The 24,645-nt window shown below is 41.2% G+C and overlaps 1 protein-coding gene across 3 annotated transcripts in view; it reads right to left on the reverse strand.

Moving 5' to 3' along the window:
- The window catches only part of LOC132887400 (NACHT and WD repeat domain-containing protein 2-like), a 47,498-nt gene extending 24,172 nt beyond the window's left edge, over positions 1-23,326 (reverse strand). For all 3 annotated transcript variants that reach the window (XM_060922870.1, XM_060922874.1, XM_060922875.1), the window contains exons 1-3: positions 23,199-23,326; positions 22,858-22,946; positions 22,366-22,473 (exon numbers count right to left, since the gene is read on the reverse strand). In XM_060922870.1, coding sequence (XP_060778853.1) covers positions 22,366-22,473; positions 22,858-22,946; positions 23,199-23,238 — 237 coding nt within the window. In that variant the 5' untranslated portion in view covers positions 23,239-23,326. The remainder of the gene's footprint in view (positions 1-22,365; positions 22,474-22,857; positions 22,947-23,198) is intronic.
- Between the last annotated feature and the right edge of the window lie 1,319 nt (positions 23,327-24,645).

The raw sequence follows: 24,645 nt of genomic DNA on the forward strand, positions 1-24,645 counted from the left end.
TTTTCATTAATTGTGCGGTGGTCTCTAGTATGAATGAATGCCCTGTGAGACAGTTTTGGTGAAAAAAATGCTGTGGCTCTCCTGTTTCAGGCTGTTCTAGTTTGGTGGAGGAGTGGGTGGCAGGAGAACGACAGGATTTCAGCTCTTACTCATTAATATTCATGACATGTAACTGTGTTACCTCTGATTGGCTAACAGCCATCAGTAAACGTGTTACCTCTGATTGGCTAACAGCACTGTGACGCTACCTCCAGTGGGTCAGAACAAGCGGATGTGGGTGTCTTTGTAAAAGCTATTTCGATTGGCTATTATGGTCTCGACATCGATGTTTTGACCAATAACAATGTAGATGTGTCAGCGGGGGCGTGGCCAAGCATCGGTCTGTGAATGGAGGGCGGAGTCAGGGGAGGTAAGTGGCAGAATCACTGCACCTGACGGGAATTAACATGTGCTTGTGTGCCTTCCCCAGTGACCGCGCCCTACAAGAGGAGAGGGAGTGCAGAGGAAAGGAGCTCTCTCCCCAACCAGAATGCTTGTGTGTGTGTGTGTGTGTGTGTGTGTGTGCGCGTGTGCGAGGGACTCATTCATTCATTCATTTATTTATTTAATTGAATACTCCCTGCAGCAGCGACTCTCATCAAGGCACGAGGCACGGAGCGGAGCTCGCCTCGGGGTGTGTGGGGGGAATAACGTCCCCTGGCTAGGAGCTGATGGGCCCTGGCAGCGCTTGTTCGTTCGGGAGAGGGCAGGGGTCGCTGGCTGCCAAGTCTGGGGAAGCTGGCACCTCCCCTGCCCGAGTTACGAGCGTGCAAAGTCGGGTTGGAGCTGACGTTAGAAACTAAACTGATGCGGAGCACCGCGCCACACCTCGGGGCGAATTACGTCTCTCTCCTCACACTGTCTTCCCATGGGTGGTCGTAAGCCAAGGTGGGCGAGGCCATGAATACTAATTTTCGAAGTGACGTTACTTCGTATGGCTTTTTCTGATCCGCTCGTTTTTCCGACTATTTTCTTTCATAAGATAATACAGGGAATGGGAGTAAAATTACATTTTCACATGCAGCATGCATATGCAACTCGGAGTGAACTATGGTATTTCAAAACGAGCCAGTATTAAACGTTTTTGGTGGAAGGGCACCTTTAAGAATGACATTCCTCAATGTAAAATTGCAAAGAATTTGGAGTTCACGTCATCTATGGTACATAATATCATTAAAAGATTCAGAGAATCTGGAGTAATCTCTACATGCAAGAGACAAGGCTGAAAACTGACATTGGATGCCTGTGATCTTCAGACCCTCAGGTGACACTGCATTAAAAGCAGACACGTGTCTGTAGTAGGGGTGGGCAAAATTATCGATACGGCGATATATCGCGATACTTTGTCTTCCGATTCAATATCGATACTCAAAATTTGAATATCGATATTTTTTCAAATAATAAATCATGTTTCAGACGGGTTGTAAATCCAGTACGACTTCCGCACCTCCGCTCCGCAAGGTGTCGCTGTGCCGCTACCTCACTGCAAGGCACTCTTCGGCTTCTCTTTTTTTCCCGGTGGTTGCAGTGAGGAAAAAAAAACAAGCAAGCATGGCTGTTAATGTAAACCTAGAGACGCCGCCGAACTTTAAGGCAGATGTTTGGAGGCACTTTGGATTCCAAAGGAAAGGAGAAAAAAAACAGTGAGCTGGACAAAGAGTACGCACTTTGCAAAACCTGTTTTGCTCCAATTAGATATTCAGGTAACACAACAAACTTGCGAACTTACTTAGCACGACACCACCCCGACATATTAGCTCAGCCGGAGCCACCGAAACCCGACCCGAAGCAAACTACACTGGACAGCGCCAAAGTCCTCCGGTCTACTTCAGTGATGTGTGACTTACTGTAACTGTGAACTTAATTTTGTCATTTAAGACCAAAGGCAAGAAGCTGCACTTTATTTTGCATTTTCAATTTTAGTGTGTGTGAGACACTGCATTTTATTTTGAGTATTTACTCAAAGTTCAGAAGAAACGTGATTCACTGAGGTTTCAATTCAGTTTCAGTGTGTGGACACTGACCCACACTGCACTTTGTTTCATAATTGTGCTCAGGGAGACTAAGATGCACACTGCACTTTTCAATGTGTTTCAGACAGTGTGTTGTTCCTGCAAATATGTTGTAACTTGCGCTTGTATAGTTACAATAAAATGGCATGGATAATTAGAATTACATTGTTTTGACTCAGTTTGTCCCATGAATTATCACTATCATCTGATGTACATACAACTCGGATTTTAAGATGCATAATGCGTTTACATTTTTCAGTGAACTATGTAGAATATCGCAATATATCGCAGTATCGTATCGTGACTCAAGTATCGTGATGCGTATCGTATCGTAACTCAAGTATCGTGATGCGTATCGTATCGTGAGGTCCTTGGCAATACCCACCCCTAGTCTGTAGTGGAAATCACTGTATGGGCTCAGGAACACTTCAGAAAACCATTGTCTGACTTCCGGTGTAGCGACTAATGGAGTAGGACGCGTTTCTCCGAGCTCCTGCAGCAACCTTTAAAAAAAACTATTTTAGGTACACCATTTGTATCTTTTTTCGGTGTGTGTGTTCTCCACCACCATAATTTGAATTTAACACTGTCTTTTTGCCGATCTAAATGCCTCCAAAGCCTAAAGTTCCTGTGCAGCCACCGCGGCCTGCTTCGCACGTTGCATCCCCGCCTCGTAGTGATTCCCCTTCTGGCCTGGCCGAAGCCGCAGGCGGCGCTGCTTTCCACGACTTTAAGGCCGAGCTGCTCTCATCACTTCGTGTTGAGATGTCAGCTATTTTTAAAACTGAGCTTCAGGCTGCCTTGACCGAAAACTTGTCAAATATCAAGGCTGAGCTACAGGCAGTGAAGACTGAATTATCTAGTAGCATTACAAACATCCAGTCCGATGTGTGCACTCTGAAGACTACCGTAGGTGAAATGGAGACATCGCTGACGACATTACTACCTTACAGGCTAAAGTGGAGCATCTGTCAACTGAACTGACGAGATTGGACAATAAATGCGAGGATTTGGAGGCGAGATCGCGGCGCAACAACATACGGCTAGTGGGCATTCCCGAAGATTTTTCCACCTCCTTTACTGCTACAGCCGTTTCCTCTCTTCTCAAGGAGGCCTTTAACCTCGCGAAGGAGCCTCTCGTGGACCGCGCTCATCGTACTCTCCAGCCGAAGCCGAAGCCCGGAGAGCGCCCTTGTCCCATAATCGCTCGTCTGCACTACCATACAGACTGTGTGGACATACTGCGCCGAGCCAGGGCTCAGCAACGGATCAAGATTGGAGACATGAGTTTTTCTGTCTTCCCCGACCACACTCCGAGGACGGCCCGTGCCCGAGCCTCCTTTAATGATGTCCGACGCCAGCTCCGCGAAATACCGGGGATTCGCTTTGGTTTGCTGTACCCGGCGCGCCTCCGGGTCACTCAGAATGGTGCAGAGAAGGAGTTTAAATCACCAGAAGAGGCCAGCGCATTCATCAGATCCCTCAATAGTGAGAGAACCGAGAAATGATACACAACCTTGAGGAAGCAGTGTCAGTTAATATTGACAGTTATTACTTTATTTCCTCTTTTCTTTACTATTCTCATATACACACACTGTGTGGTTTTCAGTTTTCACTTTAACTTGGACTTGATTGGTTGTACCGATCTGTCAAATGTTGCTAGGACTGCAGGAGCTCAATCCGAAGCTTGATAGTCATGCTCAAAGCCGTAAGTTTTTGTTTTGGGGATCTGACTCCTTGTGGAGTTAGCACTGGGTTCTCCATCATTTGGGGATGGGGTCGTTGTAAATGCAATGGGGTGGGGTGGGGGGTTCAATTTGTAAGTGTGGTTTTTTATTATTATTATTATTATTATTATTTTGTGTGTAATTTTTTTTTTGCATTTTCCCCCCTCTTTTCCTTTCTTCCCTGGGGGTCCGCTTTCAGTCTATTTCTAGCTCTAGGAACTTAACATATGTCCACCAACGCTCGTACTTCTGATATTCCACGTATTGGGTCCGCTGTGAGATTTTTGAGCTGGAATATTAAAGGCATGGGGAGTCCAATTAAGAGATCAAGGATATTTGCTCATTTGAAACGTCTTAAAGCTGACCTAGTGTTTCTGCAGGAAACCCACATGCGCGTCAAAGATCAGGTCAGACTTAAATGTTCTTGGGTTTCTGAGGTGTTTCACTCTAATTTCAACTCTAAAGCCGGGGGGGTTGCTATTTTAATTGGTAAGTCAATCCAGTTTTCAGCTTCTAAGGTGATATCAGACAAAAACGGCAGATACTTAATTGTTACAGGCACGCTATTCCATACTCCCGTTTTATTAGTTAACATATATGCCCCCAATTTTGATGATCCACACTTTATGAATAAACTTTTTGAATGTCTTCCCTCATTGAACAACAGCCTTCTTATAATTGGAGGGGACATGAACTGTGTAATTGATCCCAACCTAGACCGCTCTAACCCACGAACTCTGACCCCTTCTTTAATGTCAAGGTCACTTTCAGATTTTATGTCCAAGAACAGTTGCATTGATCCTTGGAGATTTTATAACCGTTGTACCAAGGAATATTCATTTTTTTCTCAGATGCATCAGTCTTTCTCTCGGATTGATTATTATTTTATTGATGCTAAACTAATTCCCAAAGTACTGTCTGTTAATTATCACCTGATTGTTATTTCTGACCATGCTCCTCTTTCTTTAGATATTCACTTTTCTTCACATTTTCTTCACTTTTCTTCACATTCTTCACTTTTCTTCACACCGTTACTCAACACCTTGGAGGTTCAATACATTACTTCTCTCAGATGACAAGTTCACAGAATTTATTGCAACTAAAATTGATGATTATATCTCTATAAATCAGAATGATATGGAACCTGTTTCTTGTTCACTGCTGTGGGAATCATTAAAAGCATACTTGCGGGGACAAATTATTTCCTACTCTGCCCACTTGAATAAGTCCCGTAAAACCAAATTGCAAGAACTCTCTATTAATATCACCAAACTGGACCAACAACTCGCTACTTGCCCCTCTCCCAGTTTACTTAAACAACGTGTTGATTTACAGACTGAATTTGATCTCATCACCACTAGTGATGCAGAGCGACTTCTCTTACGATCACACTCCACATATTATGAACATGGCGACAAGGCAAGTCGGCTCCTGGCTCATCAACTACGTCGCCAGGCAGCCTCACGTATGATCCCTCAGATAAAAGATTCATCTGGCTCATTGCATAAGGATCCCATTACCATTAATTCTGTTTTTCACTCATTTTACTCCTCTTTATATACATCTGAATCTTCACCTGACACCACTGAAGTGAATTCATTCCTAGATAGCCTCAATTTTCCTGTGTTAAGCTTAGATGCTGCTAAAAAACTTGACTCCCCATTAACAGTAGAAGAAATCACTCTCGCTGTGAGTAGCATGCAAAATAACAAAGCTCCTGGCCCTGATGGATTCCCAGTTGAATTTTTTAAGAGATTTCAGGAAAAACTGCTCCCTTTACTGCATGCTGTTTATAAAGAATCACTGGAACATGGCACTCTCCCTCCCACTTTAAGGCAAGCCTCCATAAGTCTCCTCTTAAAAAAAGATAAGGATCCAAATCTCTGCAGCTCATACAGACCTCTCATTAATAAATGTAGATGCTAAGATCCTTGCTAAAGCTTTGGCCTGTCGCCTGGAAAACATTGTACCAACTATTGTCTCACATGAGCAAACTGGATTTGTTAAGGGGAGGCAGTTATTTTTTAATGTCCGCACACTCCTAAATATTATTTATTCTAAAACTACCACAACAACACCCGAAGTAGTAATCTCGGTTGATGCAGAAAAAGCTTTCGACAGGGTTGAATGGGACTATTTATTTACTGTACTAAAGAAATTTGGACTGGGAAATGGGTTCATTTCATGGATACATCTCCTTTATACATCTCCACAAGCAAGCATCTCCACTAATGGCATCCAATCCAGTTTTTTTACTCTAACCCGTGGTACCAGACAGGGGTGTCCCCTATCTCCTCTATTGTTCGCACTAGCTATAGAGCCCTTGTCAATCTTTCTGAGGTCCTCCTCAACTTTTAGAGGGATCTCACGATTGGGCACAGAATTTAAGTTGTCACTTTATGCTGATGTTTATTGTTATATGTCTCAGATCCTGTCCTTTCCATTCCCACAATTTTATCTGCTTTCCAGAGATTTGGATCATTCTCAGGCTATAAAGTGAATATCTCTAAAAGTGAATGCTATCCTATTAATGCTTCAGCATCACAGCTTACACAGTCAGATGTCCCTTTTAAGATGAATCTGTCTGGCTTTAGGTATCTTGGGATCAGCGTTAACAGAACGTTAAAGTCACTTTTTTCTGCTAATTTTTTACCTTTAATGTCTAAAATTAAATCTGACTTCCACAGATGGAGAAGCTTGCCTCTCTCGTTAATTGGAAGAATTCACGCAGTTAAAATGAACATCTTGCCCAAATTTCTATTTTTGTTCCATTGTCTCCCACTTTTCCTGCCAAAGCAGTTTTTTAAAACAATTGATCAAACTATTTCTGATTTCTTATGGTGTGGAAAGGCTCCCAGGATCCGTAAATCCATACTTCAGAGATGTAAATTCAATGGTGGATTGACACTTCCGAATTTCCAACTGTATTATTGGGTGGCACATATTCATAAAATTTCATTTTGGTTCAAATCTACCAATCTGCCATGGTGCTACTTGGAGGCACAGTCAGGGCCGGAGTGGGCCCTGTTTTCAGCCCGGGAGTTTAATTCACATTCAGGCCACTTTGAAATGGAGGAGGAATTTGAGTACATTAAAAAAGATAAAACAAATAACTGTTCTTTCACAATGCTTTTTATTTGGTTTAAATTCAGGTAAACTTCACTCAAATTAACATAAAACGAAAGATAAAAATTATGACCACAAACGTAATGCAGAGACCGACGAACGATTTCATCTAGTATGAGACGGGGCTCCACTTAAAATTGGATGGTGTGTGGCCGCGTGTCTGATCCGCATATACATTTATCTGTGTCACCAACATGTCCCAAAGTTCCTTAGTGAAAATATTTGAAAACACATCCAAAGGACATGCATCTTCAGAAATCGGCATCTTCGGCCCGGGTGTGGGAATGAACTTTTACGTCGGGGGCAAAATCCAGCTGACTGCCACTCCAAATAGCAAAGCAGCGAGTATGGCTGATTGTTTCGCGTTATTTAAGATGAATTACACAACACATTTTTAGTCACATAGTCTTAAAATAACGAAAGCACCCATCTCGCGTGCATTTGAACCAATGCTTGTGCATTACATGCCGCATACGCCTCGAAAATAATGGCAAATCAACAATGCTGGGTACTCAGCAACCGGCAGATAAAGCGTGAGGGCGCATTAGGCAACTCAAAAATGGTTAAATGAAATGTAGGCTAAAGCAAGTGTTCGATTCTGCTTAGAATATTGGCATACGCATACACCTCTTCTAAGTTATATATTTAACAACAATTATTTAACATCAAATATGACTTCTGGCCTATGTGTTCATAACCACAATGTGCGCACGCCTGTGGAAATGCACGGTGTGACAGCGAGATGAAATAACGCGCAACAGCACATTTGGGACCTGTTCATCTAAAATTGTTAATAACTAGGATGTAAAGCAATGTCCGGTTCTTCTTAGAATTAAGACATACACCACATCTATACCATGTAAATTGCGAGATTTCACATGACATCAAAAAGCTGAATTGACATCGCCGACACATTATAGGCATAGACTGATAAAATCGACAAACAGGGTTATCATACTCCATATCTTTCGTAACCTACCAGCTGGTCTTGAGAACATATCTGTCAATTTGGCACATTTTGCTGCCACCTCCTTCCTTTTTTTAAGCTTCGCCCTTTCGGTTCCACCTGGCCTCTTTCTGCCCTCCATCACTGACGCGCGGTGTTTCGCGCCATTGTTGTTTAAGTTCCCCGCTAGTGGTGTGTCGTTCACGAACGAACCGTTCTTTTTGAACGAGTCTTCGAAGTGAACGACTAGAACTAGTTCGCGCTGCCTCTCGTTCTCGGTCGTTCGCGAATCAGCAGTCTCTGCTCGCTGGCAGCAGGGCGGTCGCTGAATCTCGGTCGTTGGCGAATCAGCAGGATCTGTTCAGTAGCAGAAGGGCGTCCAACTTGCATTTTGATCTGTGCAGAGCAGCGCCACTTTACTTCTTTAAGGGCTATCTGAGCCCTATTATCAGAGCGTTGACACATGCCAGGTCTTTAGTTTACAATTTAGAGCTCTCACTCAGCAATACATTTCAGTTCACAGCGAACGAGCTCAGCAGTTCGTGAACGAACGAACAGCCAGCAGCCAGCCTGCCTGCTGCCATACTGGGCTGAATACGATGACTTGTAAAGTTGTTTATTCTCTGAAATGAGTGTTGCTGTTAAATAAGCAATTTTTTATTTTTTATTTATTTATTTTTTTTTGCTTAATGGGTTTGAGAGAACAACTGCATAGCCGGCAGACCATGGCTCTACTAAAATAAATATAATAAATATAAAAACAGCTTTATTCTCATCTACATTTAATTAACTTTCAGAGCTTTGTTTATGTAGTCTTTTTCAGATAATGCTAGGATAATGTTTTTCTTCCATCTTTTTCTCAAGCACATTGTAATGTATGAAAATCTATTGTGGATGGCACCTCTGCCGCCTCTCGTTCACTCAAGATGAACTAAACTTCGGATGACAGCCATTGTTGTGCCGCTTTGGTGTGACGTCATCAAAATGAACGAGTGAACGAACTGAACGAACGAATTTCTTTGCTGAACTTACCGACATGAACGAACTGGCGGAAATGAATCGCCATGTCCCACCAATATTCCTCGCAATACAGAGGAGGAGTCTTGGACCAAACCAACTGCAATAGAGGGGAGGGGAGAATTTCCTTATTTGGTAGCGCCTATTTAATCTGCTGCGACGCTGTCGGCGTCTGGGCTGCCATGTGAAAATGCAGAGTGCAGTTGAATTGATGATTAATGCAAGAATAAGATCAGTGACCAAAATTAGTGAAAATTATTTTCCCCATGCTCCAAGCAGGCCACCATTGATGGTTTGGGCCGGGGATGGTCCCGGCTAAATATAGGGCCACCCCGGCATTGGGCACAGTCATGTGTTTCATCCTCCTTACCTGCTTTACTTACCTCTTCTATTCCATCTAACCCCTCTGGCTTTACAAATAATCAAGTGGTTCTCTCCACACTTAAAATTTGGTATCAGTTTAGGAAGCACTTCAAATTTAAGTCAGCATCTACATTAGCTCCTTTACTGAAGAATCATTTATTTCAACCTCCGCTTACAGATTCAACCTTTCTTGCATGGCATAATAAAGGCCTGAAATGTTTTAAAGACCTTTACAAGGATGGTATTTTTCGTAGCTTTATAGATCTCTCAAAAGAATTTCATCTCCCACCTTCTCATCTCTTTCGATACTTTCAAATTAGACACTGCGCTAAAACTTTGTTTCCAGTTTTTCCTTCCTTACCGCCTACTCTACACTGGGAGGTGTTTTTAAACCGCGATCCACTTCAAAAATCATTTATTTCTAAAGTTTATAACGAACTTCTTTCTTTTGATTGCTCACCAGTTACTAAAGTTAAGACTGCCTGGGAAGATGAACTGGATCTAAACTTGGAGGATGACTGGTGGGACACTGCTCTTAAAAAAATTCACACAAGCTCATCCTGTGCTCATCTCACACTTATACAGTTTAAAGTACTGTTTAGAGTCCATTTTTCCAAAGCTCAATTGTCTCAAATCTATCCCAGTATTGCTGACAAATGCGACAAATGTCATGCCTCATCCTGCAATTTAATCCATATGTTCTACTCTTGTCTGCTACTCTCTTGCTTCTGGTTGAATTATTTTGATACCATGTCTAAAATACTATCAGTGACCATAAAAGTCTCCCCCCATGTTGCCATATTCGGGCTCCCAGAGGACCATAAAATGATGAGAGGTTTACCTCTCATCAATTGGATATTTTAGCTTTTACTTCCTTACTGGCAAGACGCCACCTTCTACTCCACTGGAAGTCGACTAAAGCTCCCTCGAGTCGTCAGTGGCTCAATGACGTCATGTCTTTTCTAAAGTTAGAAAAGATCAGATATTCAGTGAACGGTAACTCTGCTAAATTTTATAACAAGTGGCTTCCCTTTCTTACATTCTTCCACTCTCTCCAGTCTCTGCCCCCTAACTGACGGACCCTCTCTCTCCCTTTTATTCATTTATTTATTTATTTATTTTTTTCCTCCTTTATTTGTACTGTGCAGCTTTAACATTTAATTATTACATAATAGAACTTCGTTATTTATTTATCAATTATTTTTATTTTTTGAATTGTGTAATGTTCTTGTTTGTATGAAAAAAAAATCCTAATAAAAATATTAATAAAAAAAAAGAAAACCATTGTCTGAGAAAACAGTTAATTCCCCTCTCCACAAATGCAAGTTAAAACTGTACATAAACAATATCCAGAAACACCACCACCTTCTCTGGGTCTGAGCTGTTTTACAATGGACTGAAAGTGGAAAATTGTCCTGAGGTCTGACGAATCAAAAGTAGAAATTCTTTTTAGAAATCATGGACACCACATCCTCCAGGCTAAAGAGGAGAGGGGGCATCCGGCTTGTTTTCAGTGCACAATTCAACAGCCAGCATCTGTGATGGTATGAGGGGGCATTAATACACATGACATGGGTAGCTTGTACATCTGGGAAGGCATCATTAATGCTGAATGATATATACACATTTCAGAGCAATATGCTGCCATTCAGACAAAATCTTTTTCAGGGAAGGCCTTCCTTCTTTCAGCAAGACAATGCCAAACCGCTTTCTGCACATATTAAAACTGCATGGTTCCATAGTAAGAGAGTCTGGGTGCTAAACTGGCCTGCCTGCAGTCTAGACCTGACCATTTAGAACATTTGGCACATTATGAAGCACAAAACACAACAAAGGAGACCCTGAGCTGTTGAGATTGTATATCAGGCAAGAATGGGACAACATTTCTCTTTCAAAACTACAGCAATTGGTCTCCTCAGTTCCCAAACATTTACAGAGTGTTGTTAAAAGTAGAGGTGATGCAACATAGTGGTAAACATGCCCCTGTCCCAACTTTTTCTGAATTGTGTTGCTGACATGAAATTCAAAATGAGCATATATTTTCACATTGTTTTATATATATATATATATATATATATATATATATATATATATATATATATATATATATATGAAAGGGAACATGGTGAATAAAGGGGCGCCCAGGAAGTACAACTCACTCTCCATACCAGAGGCACTCGAAACTGCCAAACAGCGACTAACAGCTCTGGCCACCCGGTTGAGGAGATACACCAAGGAAGGAGAGGACAGGAGAATAAACAAGCTGTTCTCCACTGAACCAGCCAAGGTGTACTCTCAATGGCAGGGGAACAACAACCGGTCAGACCCACCAAGAGCTGAGATGGAAAAATACTGGAAAGACATATGGGAAAGAAAGGCATCACACAACACCGATGCCCAATGGTTAGTGGACCTAAGAGCTGACCACAGCAACCTCCCAGAACAAGAACCAGTAACCATCTCAATGGCAGACGTCCAAGAAAGAGTGTCAAAGATGAAGAGCTGGACAGCACCAGGCCCCGATATGATCCATACGTACTGGCTGAAGAAGCTAACTGCACTCCATGAACGCCTAGCAGCACAGATGAACCAGCTGCTGAGGGATGGAACCCACCCAGAATGGCTAACCCAAGGCAGGACAGTCCTAATCATGAAGGACCCCCAGAAGGGACCCATCCCATCCAACTACCGGCCAATTACCTGTCTCTGCACAACATGGAAGGCCCTGTCAGGCATCATTGCGGCAAAAATGAGTAAGCATGTGGCTCAATACATGAGCGAGGCACAGAAAGGAATTGGCAGTAACACCAGAGGAGCCAAGCACCAGCTACTGGCCGATAGAACAGTCGCCCGAGACTGTAAGAAGAGACAGACCAACCTGTGCACTGCCTGGATTGACTACAAGAAAGCCTACGACTCAATGCCACACACATGGATACTGGAATGTCTGGAACTGTATAAGATCAACAGGAACCTAAGGACCTTCATACAGAACTCAATGGAAATGTGGAAGACAACCCTAGAGGCCAACTCAAAACCCATTGCCCAAGTCAACATCAAGTGCGGCATATACCAAGGAGATGCGCTATCACCACTGCTGTTCTGCATAGGCCTGAACCCCCTCAGTCAGATCATCACGAAGAGCGGCTACAGGTACCGATTCCGTAGTGGGGCAACAATCAGCCACCTGCTCTACATGGATGACATCAAGCTGTATGCCAGGAACGAGCGAGAAATAGACTCGCTGATCCACACCACCCGGATCTACAGCGATGACATAGGGATGTCATTTGGATTGGACAAGTGTGGCCGGATGGTCTCAAAGAGAGGCAAGATGATCCGGACTGAAGGGATTGACCTACCAGAGGGCAACATAGGTGATATCCAAGACAGCTACAAGTACCTTGGCATCCCACAGGCTAATGGAAACCATGAAGAGGCCACAAGGAAGTCAACCACAGCCAAATACCTCCAGAGAGTAAGGCAGGTCCTGAAAAGTCAGCTGAATGGTAAAAACAAGGTCCAAGCCATCAACATGTACGCACTACCAGTCATCAGATACCCCGCTGGTATCATAAACTGGCCAAAGGAGGAGATAGAAGCCACAGATATCAAGACTAGAAAGCTCCTCACCATGCATGGAGGGTTCCACCCCAAGTCCAGCACCCTGAGACTATACACTAAGCGGAAAGAGGGAGGCCGAGGGCTAGTGAGCGTCAAGACCACGGTCCAGGATGAAACATCGAAAATCCGAGAATACATCAGAAAGATGGCCCCAAAGGATGAACTGCTAAGTGAATGTCTCAGGCAGCAGAACCCTGATGAGAGTGCAGAGGAGGAGGAGGAACAGACAACCTGGAGAGACAAACCCCTACATGGCATGTACCACCGTCAGATAGAGGAAGTGGCTGATATCAAGAAATCCTACCAGTGGCTGGATAATGCAGGACTGACAGACAGCACAGAGGCACTAATCATGGCAGCACAAGAACAGGCCATAAGCACAAGAGCCATAGAGGCCAGGATCTACCAGAGTAGATCAGACCCAAGATGCAGACTGTGCAAAGAAGCCCCTGAAACAGTCCAGCACATAGTAGCAGGGTGTAAGATGCTAGCTGGATCAGCGTACATGGAGAGGCACAACCAAGTGGCTGGGATAGTATACAGGAACATCTGCAACCAGTATGGAATAGAAATACCCAAGTCCCAATGGGCCATACCACAGAAGGTGGCTGAGAACAACAGGGCCAAGATTCTGTGGGACTTCAGCTTCCAGACTGACAAACAGATCCTGGCTAACCAACCAGACATAGTGGTGGTGGACAAAGAGCAGAAGAGGGTGGTGGTGATAGATGTGGCGATCCCAGCTGACGCCAACATCAGGAAGAAGGAACATGAGAAACTTGAGATGTATCAAGGGTTGAAAGAGCAGCTGGAACGGATGTGGAAGGTCAAGGGTTGCGTGGTCCCCGTGGTAGTGGGGGCACTTGGGGCAGTAACCCCCAAACTGGGAGAGTGGCTCCAGCAAATCCCAGGAACAACATCTGAAGCCTCAGTCCAGAAGAGCGCAGTCCTAGGAACATCGAAGATACTGCGCAGAACCCTCAAACTCCCAGGCCTCTGGTAGAGGACCCGAGCTTGAGGATGACATGGATACTACCCCCCCGCCGGGGGTGAGAAGGAGATTTTTATATATATATATATATATATATATATATATATATATATATATATATATAAGGGTTTCCCATACATAGACCATTGTGTGGCGCAGCTCCACACAATGGATTCCTATCGCCACACAATCAGACTCGCGATTTTGAAAAAAAAAATTTCGTTGCGTATCGTTCCGTTCATTCATAGTGCGCACACCCCCACACAGAGAGAGAGTGAAAGAGACGGAGAGGCGTGTACACAGGCTTGCCGTTGCATATATACCCGGACTGCAAGTAGGCCTGTTAGTCTAATTAAAAATAACGCAGCCTTCCCGATTCGCCTTCCGACCCCTTATTTTAAAAGGTAGCCTATGTCGTGCTCGTGATGAGCTTTATCATAGCCTTCTTGGCTTACATGAAACGGACATCCCTGAGTCAGGCTATAAGGGCACTTTCACACCAAAGGTTGCCTTAAAAGTCCCAAAAACATTTGAAAATGAACTTCAATGTAATGCAAAAATCCATCCTGAATTCCATAGAATACATATTGGGTAACATGTACCTCAAGTATCAAGGCTACAAGTCATTTCAAATTCCAAAATTTATTAGTTTTAACATAGCAGGAAGGTAAAATTCACAAATTTGGATTTTTTTACATTATCATTCAGATTTAAGCCTAATTGGTGGATTGGGTCCCCTACATTCCACCTAATTATTGCAGAGATGTTAATGGAACAAAGAGACACCAAAATATCCATCAATGGTGGACATATTTTGGAAAATCTAGTTTTTGGTGAATTTTTTCAGTCTATTTTAGGAGTCACTTCACATATCAATAGAGCTAGAAATGAGAAATAGGTCCAGGAAATCAGCTAAAATGCCTTTTTAGAAAGATACACCAATCTGGTAGGTGACTAGAAAATTTCAACTTCATACTGTATCTACTTTCCGGTCACCGCGCAAATCAAATCAGGTCACAAAATCCATATTTCTGTTCAGGAGAGGACAATGTTTAACATCACTTTTCAAATGAAAAATTACTCAGGAAAACTATAGCAACAATTTTGAATATGTTTTCTGATTGAAAAAAGAACCTTTTGCACAGTTTCTTGGACCATTATATTATTTCTTGGACCTTTACAATAATGAAGGTTTATTTATCCTTATTATCCTAAAAGTACTTAACATATAAGTTAGCAATTTACATCCAAAACACCTGGAGCCACAAATTTCATATGTTAAACTATGCATTTGATGAGAGCAAACATTTAACATCTAGTCAGTGAGAGAGAATTAATAGTGTTGGGAGTCTTGGGCATTTGTTCAGGAGAGGACATTTTTCTTTAACGCTTAATTTTCTCAGAAAATTAACCAATATTGTAACCTGGGCACATTTACATCCAAATTATTTGAATTGTCTGACCGACAGGTCTTTGTTTGTACTAGTACTAGTCCCCAGATGGTAACTTTGAGGTGAAAGTTCTTTCTCAAATTGCCACCTAGTTCAATCTCAGAAGTTCCTCATCTGTCTATTCTCGCTTTCCTACACATCAGTAGAAAAACCTGTCAAGAAGGCCTAATGCTACAAAAACTTAACTTTTTATCAAATAACAATGAACAACACAACAGTGAAACACAACACCACCAAAACTATGTCTACTTATTTTCCAATGACCATAATTGAACATGAAATTCCCATGAACACAGAATGTCTGATCTGAAAGTCCTGGTTGTCTACAAAATCTATTCATTTCATACATGCTATGCCTCTTTAGGTTTGCTGCCTGAGCTGTTTGGTGCATGAAGTGCATTGTGTAACGCAGTACAAAATATGCCTATTATGATATTAAATATCCTGTTGTGGAGAGGACATCCCCTTTAACAACATTTTTATGTATGTATCTCAACCATGCATTTGAATGCGATAGTTTCTCATTGGTTTTATATTGTTGGGCCCTAATTAATCCAGTATTAATATTAATATTTATATAAAATAAATAAAATAAAATTAATATTAATATTTCTCCATAAAACTGAGGTAAGTTTTACAGATTATCCTAAGTTCTGGAGAGGACAGATTTTTAACGCAGATTCTACATCAGGATTTCGAATAGCGGGCGGCACGGTGGTGTAGTGGTTAGCGCTGTCGCCTCACAGCAAGAAGGTCCTGGGTTCGAGCCCCGGGGCCGGCGAGGGCCTTTCTGTGTGGAGTTTGCATGTTCTCCCCGTGTCCGCGTGGGTTTCCTCCGGGTGCTCCGGTTTCCCCCACAGTCCAAAGACATGCAGGTTAGGTTAATTGGTGGCTCTAAATTGACCGTAGGTGTGAATGTGAGTGTGAATGGTTGTCTGTGTCTATGTGTCAGCCCTGTGATGACCTGGCGACTTGTCCAGGGTGTACCCCGCCTTTCGCCCGTAGTCAGCTGGGATAGGCTCCAGCTTGCCTGCGACCCTGTAGAAGGATAAAGCGGCTAGAGATAATGAGATGAGATGAGATTTCGAATAGCTGAAAAACTCACTACCTGCTTAATAACACACTCTCCAAAGAGATGTGTTAAAAACAACACATATTTAACACATCAGCGTGTTTATATAAGGACAACACCGTTTGTGTTAATAAATGTGTTGAACTCTATAACACAGTAACTGTGTTGAACTGTGTTAAAACAACAGTTTGTGTTTTATTTATTTATTTAAATAAATAAATAAAACACAAACTGTTGTTTTAACACACTAGTGTGTTAAATAGTTCAACACAGTTACTATGTTATAGAGTTCAACACATTTATTAACACAAACTGTGTTGTCCTTATATAAACACGCTGATGTGTTAAATATGTGTTGTTTTTAACACATCTCTTTTGAGAGTGCAGTTCAAATTGAAAATGAGGTGAAAACAGTGATGAAAAACAATTTCTTAAATGTTATTCTAGACTGATAATGCACAACACATTATCAGTTACTCATGTTGTTCAGGAAAGGACAATCACTTTATTTGTTTTAACACGGAATGCCATGATTCAGTTAAATCACCATAGCGGCCAAACGAATTTACCGATTTTCATGAAATTTGGAATGGACATTTCTTGACTCACCCCCTATATAAGGAAGCAGCATGCTCAGCCATGCATGGGACAGAAATTATTTAATACTCAATGCAATATTTTAAAATTTAATTTGGGACTGCAGATTCTGTCAAAAACATGTTAAAAATGGCTACTATTTCCACAATAATGATAGGATGGAAGAACCACTGACTGTGTAGCTTCTTTCCGACCCTCAGACAAAAACAGTGAACAAAAGTGATGCATTATGTCACATTTAGTTTACTTTTATGACCCTAGAAGCTAAACTTGAAAAAGGCAACCTTTGGTGTGAAAGTGCCCATAAACTAATTTTGATGCATACAGTAGCAGCTTGATGCGATGAACCGACAAGGGCGCGGGAAGTGGGGTGCTGAGGGCACTGCAGCGCCCTCTACTGGAGTACTGAGGATGCTGCGCACCCCTACTGAGCAGGGATGAAACGTTTTAAATCATTAGTAATTTCGCCATCTGAGCAATTTTAAAATATCACACAATTAAACAAATCACACCGCACTCACGATGAAAAGGTGCAAAACAAAACCAAAAGACTGTTAAAACAAGAAAACTGTTAAAACAAGAAAAAATGTCTGCACACTTAGATCCTTTTATTCATTAAATTGCCAAGCTTTCGGTCAGAGACCTTCAGGATATGTTAAAATAATAGTTAGTCTTTATATCTTTCCGTCACCATGTAGTTAAAACAATCTGTTAATAATGGAAAATATTCAGTTCATGTGCCTCAGGAATGGAGCTTCTTCGGAGTCTTCAGACATATCGGCCAAAATCACAGGTTGGTTCTGCTTACATGCGTGACATGTAAATTATGGAACGTCGGGTACTGCGCTGCAGCGATCTCAAGGTATCAATCTTAAAGTGCATTATAACGGCATATACATATATATAAACCCATGACCCCCATTAACTAATATGCAGCACCCCTAACCTAAAATGTGTTCCCGCGCGCCTGGGAACTGTCCTTATTGCATTATCCCGTTTATCCCGCTTCAGCATTCATGCAAGTTATTAATAATGGCTTGACATTCAAGGGTCAGGAAGGTCTCTGACCGAAAGCTTGGCAATTTAATGAATAAAAGGATCTAAGTGTGCAGACATTTTTTCTTGTTTTAACAAAATATCACACAATGAAATTCATATCAGAATATAAACATAATAATGCATAAAAATGACTGATGTGTATTTAAAATTCGTTTTTATGTAGGCTACATTGTAAGGTCAAAGGTAAAAACTCATTACTATGGAGATAGGCTGACCAAGGCTATAAAAAATATGATTAGGCTAGGCCCAGTCTGAATTTAAAAAGGGTATGAGAATGTTGTTTTCTTGCATTCAGATATATTTTTTCCACCTGAAACTACCAAAAAAAACCCACTGTTTATCCAGCTGAATATTAAAAATGTTCTCTGGGATAAACCCCCAATAGGCTAAATCTCTTCATCCTACTTCCAATGCGCACCTGCATGGTTTTCACAGCCTAACTGATATGAGAACATGTTTTCTGGTAGCATAGTAAGACCATTCTCTTTCTGTCTAAAATTGCGCAAAACCTGCTATCTAGCCTCTACAACATTAAAAATTTTCTCGGGGGAGAACCCCCCGAACCCCCACTTATTCCTACATCACTTTAAAACTGGTTTCGGTGCCAATGCTTCAGGATATGTTAAAATAATAGTTAGTCTTTATATCTTTCCGTCACCATGTAGTTAAAACAATCTGTTAATAATGGAAAATATTCAGTTCATGTGCCTCAGGAATGGAGCTTCTTCGGAGTCTTCAGACATATCGGCCAAAATCACAGGTTGGTTCTGCTTACATGCGTTACATGTAAATTATGGAACGTCGGGTACTGCACTGCAGCGATCTCAAGGTATCAATCTTAAAATGCATTATAACGGCATATACATATATATAAACCCATGACCCCCATTAACTAATATGCAGCACCCCTAACCTAAAATGTGTTCCCGCGTGCCTGGGAACTGTCCTTATTGCATTATCCCGTTTATCCCGCTTCAGCATTCATGCAAGTTATTAATAATGGCTTGACATTCAAGGGATTTCTCAGCTATGAATAGGGTAAGCACATAGAAATTCAGCATTCCTTTGTATATTTTTTTGATGTAATGGAAATTTTTAGTGCTTTTGATGATGAAGAAAATGTACTTTTTTATCCATAGATTAAAACAGACCTCAAGAATAGGCTCCAAGGGGAACCGAACACCTGGCAGCCTGCTTACAAATCTCCATAAATGGTCCCGAACCCAATGACTTCCCTTACGATAGGGCACTAATTATTTTTTCAGGAAGCCACGTACAACCCCGATTCCAAAAAAGTTGGGACAAAGTACAAATTGTAAATAAAAACGGAATGCAATGATGTGGAAGTTTCAAAATTCCATATTTTATTCAGAATAGAACATAGATGACATATCAAATGTTTAAAATGAGAAAATGTATCATTTAAAGAGAAAAATTAGGCGATTTTAAATTTCATGACAGCAACACATCTCAAAAAAGTTGGGACAAGGCCATGTGAAACATCCCCTTTTCTCTTTACAACAGTCTGTAAACGTCTGGGGACTGAGGAGACAAGTTGCTCAAGTTTAGGGATAGGAATGTTAACCCATTCTTGTCTAATGTAGGATTCTAGTTGCTCAACTGTCTTAGGTCTTTTTTGTCGTATCTTCCATTTTATGATGCGCCAAATGTTTTCTATGGGTGAAAGATCTGGACTGCAGGCTGGCCAGTTCAGTACCCGGACCCTTCTTCTACGCAGCCATGATGCTGTAATTGATGCAGTATGTGGTTTGGCATTGTCATGTTGGAAAATGCAAGGTCTTCCCTGAAAGAGACGTCGTCTGGATGGGAGCATATGTTGCTCTAGAACCTGGATATACCTTTCAGCATTGATGGTGTCTTTCCAGATGTGTAAGCTGCCCATGCCACATGCACTAATGCAACCCCATACCATCAGAGATGCAGGCTTCTGAACTGAGCACTGATAACAACTCGGGTCGTCCTTCTCCTCTTTAGTCCGAATGACACGGCGTCCCTGATTTCCATAAAGAACTTCAAATTTTTATTCGTCTGACCACAGAACAGTTTTCCACTTTGCCACAGTCCATTTTAAATGAGCCTTGGCCCAGAGAAGACGTCTGCGCTTCTGGATCATGTTTAGATACGGCTTCTTCTTTGAACTATAGAGTTTTAGCTGGCAACGGCAGATGGCATGGTGAATTGTGTTCACAGATAATGTTCTCTGGAAATATTCCTGAGCCCATTTTGTGATTTCCAATACAGAAGCATGCCTGTATGTGATGCAGTGCTGTCTAAGGGCCCGAAGATCACGGGCACCCAGTATGGTTTTCCGGCCTTGACCCTTACGCACAGAGATTCTTCCAGATTCTCTGAATCTTTTGATGATATTATGCACTGTAGATGATGATATGTTCAAACTCTTTGCAATTTTACACTGTCGAACTCCTTTCTGATATTGCTCCACTATTTGTTGGCGCAGAATTAGGGGGATTGGTGATCCCCTTCCCATCTTTACTTCTGAGAGCCGCTGCCACTCCAAGATGCTCTTTTTATACCCAGTCATGTTAATGACCTATTGCCAATTGACCTAATGAGTTGCAATTTGGTCCTCCAGCTGTTCCTTTTTTGTACCTTTTACTTTTCCAGCCTCTTATTGCCCCTGTCCCAACTTTTTTGAGATGTGTTGCTGTCATGAAATTTCAAATGAGCCAATATTTGGCATGAAATTTCAAAATGTCTCACTTTCGACATTTGATATGTTGTCTATGTTCTATTGTGAATACAAAATCAGTTTTTGAGATTTGTAAATTATTGCATTCCGTTTTTATTTACAATTTGTACTTTGTCCCAACTTTTTTGGAATCAGGGTTGTAGAATTAAATGTTCTGATAGGGCATGCAGGCTTTGCACCAATTAGGGTAATGCTTTTTCATTGTTAGTTGCCTTGGTGTTACCTTAAGTGGTTTCTTACATCTAATTATGATATTTTATTATTATTTTGTTGTTACATTATACTATTTATTTCATTTTAGTATTGGTTGAGGTAAGTGTTCAGTTCAAGATTTAAAATCAAAACCTCCAGCTTGTTTTTTGCAATTTATTCCTTGAATGTCAACTAAAGAATGATTGAAAGATTGCCACCAAAAAGGCAAAAAACTAAGGTAAAAACTAAACCTTAACTTCAATTTTGGTGAGTAATTTTCATAAATTTAAAAGACAGGTTTTCCACCAGCATCAAGCCCAGCAAACTAATGGCCTGCCCTGTAATGTAAAGTTGGGTCGAGGAATGAAACCAGGCAGGGTTCTGGTAAAAATAGTTTTAGCTGTCTTCTCTTAAGAACTTAAAAGAATTTAGATTGAACTGAATAATCTCAAATGCTTCTTGTAGCTTTAAAATAGTCCCAGCAGGTGACTCTCAAGAAAAATACTGTGTGTTTGAACACCGCCCGCTGTAAACACTTTGCATACACCCCAATGACCGACTCCACCGACTGCCACGACACCACCGCGCACGATTCCCTCATCGGCACAGTGGAGCACCACAAATTGCTTCCTGGTCTGTGTCATTTTTAATTTTAAATTTGTTTTAAGGTTTCTTGCTGCTCCTACAGCATGCAAATTCTGTGTATTATGGTCTTATAAAACCATAATCTGTGTACTATAAAACCAGAGAAACTGATAATTTTGCAGTGGCCTCTGAATTTTTTCCAGAGCTGTATATTACCAGGGTATGCACATGTATATACAATTGCACATGTATGTACCTTTTACAAATAGTCTGTCACTGAAAATAACTGAACACACAAATAACAACCTTGCTGAACAACAACAACAACAATTCAAGACATTTATCACTGCTCTGTATACACAATTTTCTCACATTTCCTCATGTGGTGGCACTTAGGAATTTTTCAAGCTTAAGCATCCACCAACTCTGGACTTGTAATTATTCACTGCAGACTGGAGAATTCTCTTGACCAAAATTTGGTTTAGAGCTTGCTTTTCATTCCTGAGAGTATCAGCTCAACCAAAATTTGGTCAACTGACCTGAGGTTGGAAACCAAAATTTGGCTTTGGGACACAACCCTAAATTTGGTTGTGGCTTAACTTTGTACTAATTTTGGTTAAAGAACAGGGAATAAGCCAAATTCTGGTGTAATTTTGAAAATTAAAATTATTTTGTATGGGCTGGTTCACAAAATGTTTGTAAGTTCTTTAAATGGCTTTTGCAGCATACCATTGAGAAAATATGTCCATGTGAATGAGCAGGCATAAACTGATAAATGATTAAATGATTCTACTTGTATACTGAGTTGGAAATGACAAATAAGCTCAAGTTACCACAAAGAAAGGGCCCAGCGAATTCTGCCGACACTCCTCAATTAACTGGAATCGCACCTGCTGTGTTGGCCACTGATTTGGCTTTGGCGTTTCAAAAGGGTCAATAAACTGCACAAAGGAGATCATCAATATTACTCAGCCTGACTGAGTGAATCATCTATAAATAATGACAACTTATCATATGATCTTTCCTTTGTTTCTCTTTATTTGTTTGCATTTATGAAACATATGGTGCTTCAACAATATCAATATAGTATTACCCAGAATCTGTTTGACTTTAATAATTAAAAAGCATAAATGATTGGGCAGAGTTGGACAAAAAGCTTCCAGGGAAAAATACATTCAATTTTATGGACTTGTGCTTTTATATCTACACAATTACTCCTCTCATGTCAACTGACACAAGTACTTGTCTTTGTCAAGAATAAAAACTACACACAAGAAGGTCAGTTTAAATCAGAGAAAATAAAAAAATGCATAAAAATTACTTGCCCTGAAGTCTACTCCATGTGTACGTCTGCAGTAGTCCCTTATTTTAGGGAACACATGCTCTCTTAGAACCTTCCTTTCTGTGACAGAGTCTGAAACACACAGTCAACATATAAAAGAGTCCTGATCATGTTTGTCAACAGAATAATATAGAGTATATGCAACATAAAAATCCATTCTTTTTTGGTAACATACAGCAGAAGTCTGTAGCACAATCCACAGTCTGTAGTGTGCAATCCATACTTCAAATTTTAACAGCATATCCTACTTAATGACACTAATTACTACACATCGTAACAACAGAAAATAAATACTTGACAACCAAAAAGAAAAAGTGCACATACCATGAGGGTTGGAACACAAGTAAATTTTCACACAAGCCATCTATTGAAACACTGATCCAGAAATCCACTTTAGAAAAAGAAAGCAAAAATAAAAAACTGATAGATCACTCATGTTTTCATGTTACACCCTGGACTGATGATATGGACTGGGTAAGAGGAGGTGGGAAGGAGCTGCGACTGTAACTCTGAAGCTCCTCCTTCAATTCCTGGGAACAGTTTTGTCCAAAATATTATATGGAAATGAATGGACTTACACTCAACATCCACTTTGTTAGGATCACCTGTACAACTGTAATTCATGCATCATGACAGCAGCACAATATAATAGAAAATGCAGATATAGGTCAAAAGCTTCAGTTAATTTTTACATCAAACATCAGAATGAAACAAAACTGATCTCTCTGACTTTGATCGTGGTATGAATGTTGGTACCAGATGGACTGGTTTGAGGATTTCAGAAACTGCTGATCTGGGAATTTCACATATGAGTCTCTAGAGCACGGGCGATTGCTCTAAGACAACGAGGGAGGCTCAGCCTCCTCTAAAAATGCCCTTATAACTTTAATGTGCGCGTGAGTTTCTCCCCCACATGACAGCACGATGCAGTGCAGCCTCAGTGGACTTCAATGGCATTTGGGAGATATGCGCTTTTCAATCTCAAAATGCAAGACGATTAATGGACAAATACTGCGAAAACGCCCGCCTACGGACTCCCACGGACTCCCAGCCTCAGTGGACTTCAATGGCATTTGGGAGCTCTGCGCTTTTCAATCTCAAAATGCAAGACGGTTATTGGACAAATACTGTGAAAATGCCCGCCTACGGACTCCGAGCCTCACATGGGAGGGACATGGCAGTTTCCGCGAGGAGACTGGTGATTGGTGAAAGCGGCCGGATATTTTCTTTGATTGACAGCTCGTTTCAACTATAGACAGGCAGCAGTGACTCTCAGTTCAGTCCCATGCGGATTCGCAAGTGCTGTGGTGTATTGTAAGAGCTCAGCTTACATTTCGATTTCATTCATTACATACGGTTTCTACCAGCTTTTTTAGTTTGTATATATTTTCATTGTAAATAAAGTGTAAATATAGTGTTGTCAAGTTTGCTATCTTAGTTCCAGAAATTTTGTTTATTTGAGTGACTGAACTTGAGGGGGCTAGTCAGCTAGCAAGAAAGCTGCGCACGGATGCCAAGCATTGCTGATTTAATTTTGGCGAAGCCATTTGCCAGTCTTCCTTTCGAGGAAAAAATTAAAATTAAAGAGACCAACGCCTCAAATTGACTTGGTGAAAAAGGTAGGGAATAATACTCGTTCCTTTCAGCTCTCCTGGTACGAGAAAGTGAATTGGCTAACAGCAAGTGACCCACATCAACAACAGTAAATAGGCTACTTTAGTAATATGTCATGGATGGACCAAAAATATAGAATCTATTTAAAATGTTTATG

The sequence above is a fragment of the Neoarius graeffei genome, chromosome 6 (assembly GCF_027579695.1).
Source record: "Neoarius graeffei isolate fNeoGra1 chromosome 6, fNeoGra1.pri, whole genome shotgun sequence".
Taxonomy (NCBI): Eukaryota; Metazoa; Chordata; class Actinopteri; order Siluriformes; family Ariidae; genus Neoarius; species Neoarius graeffei.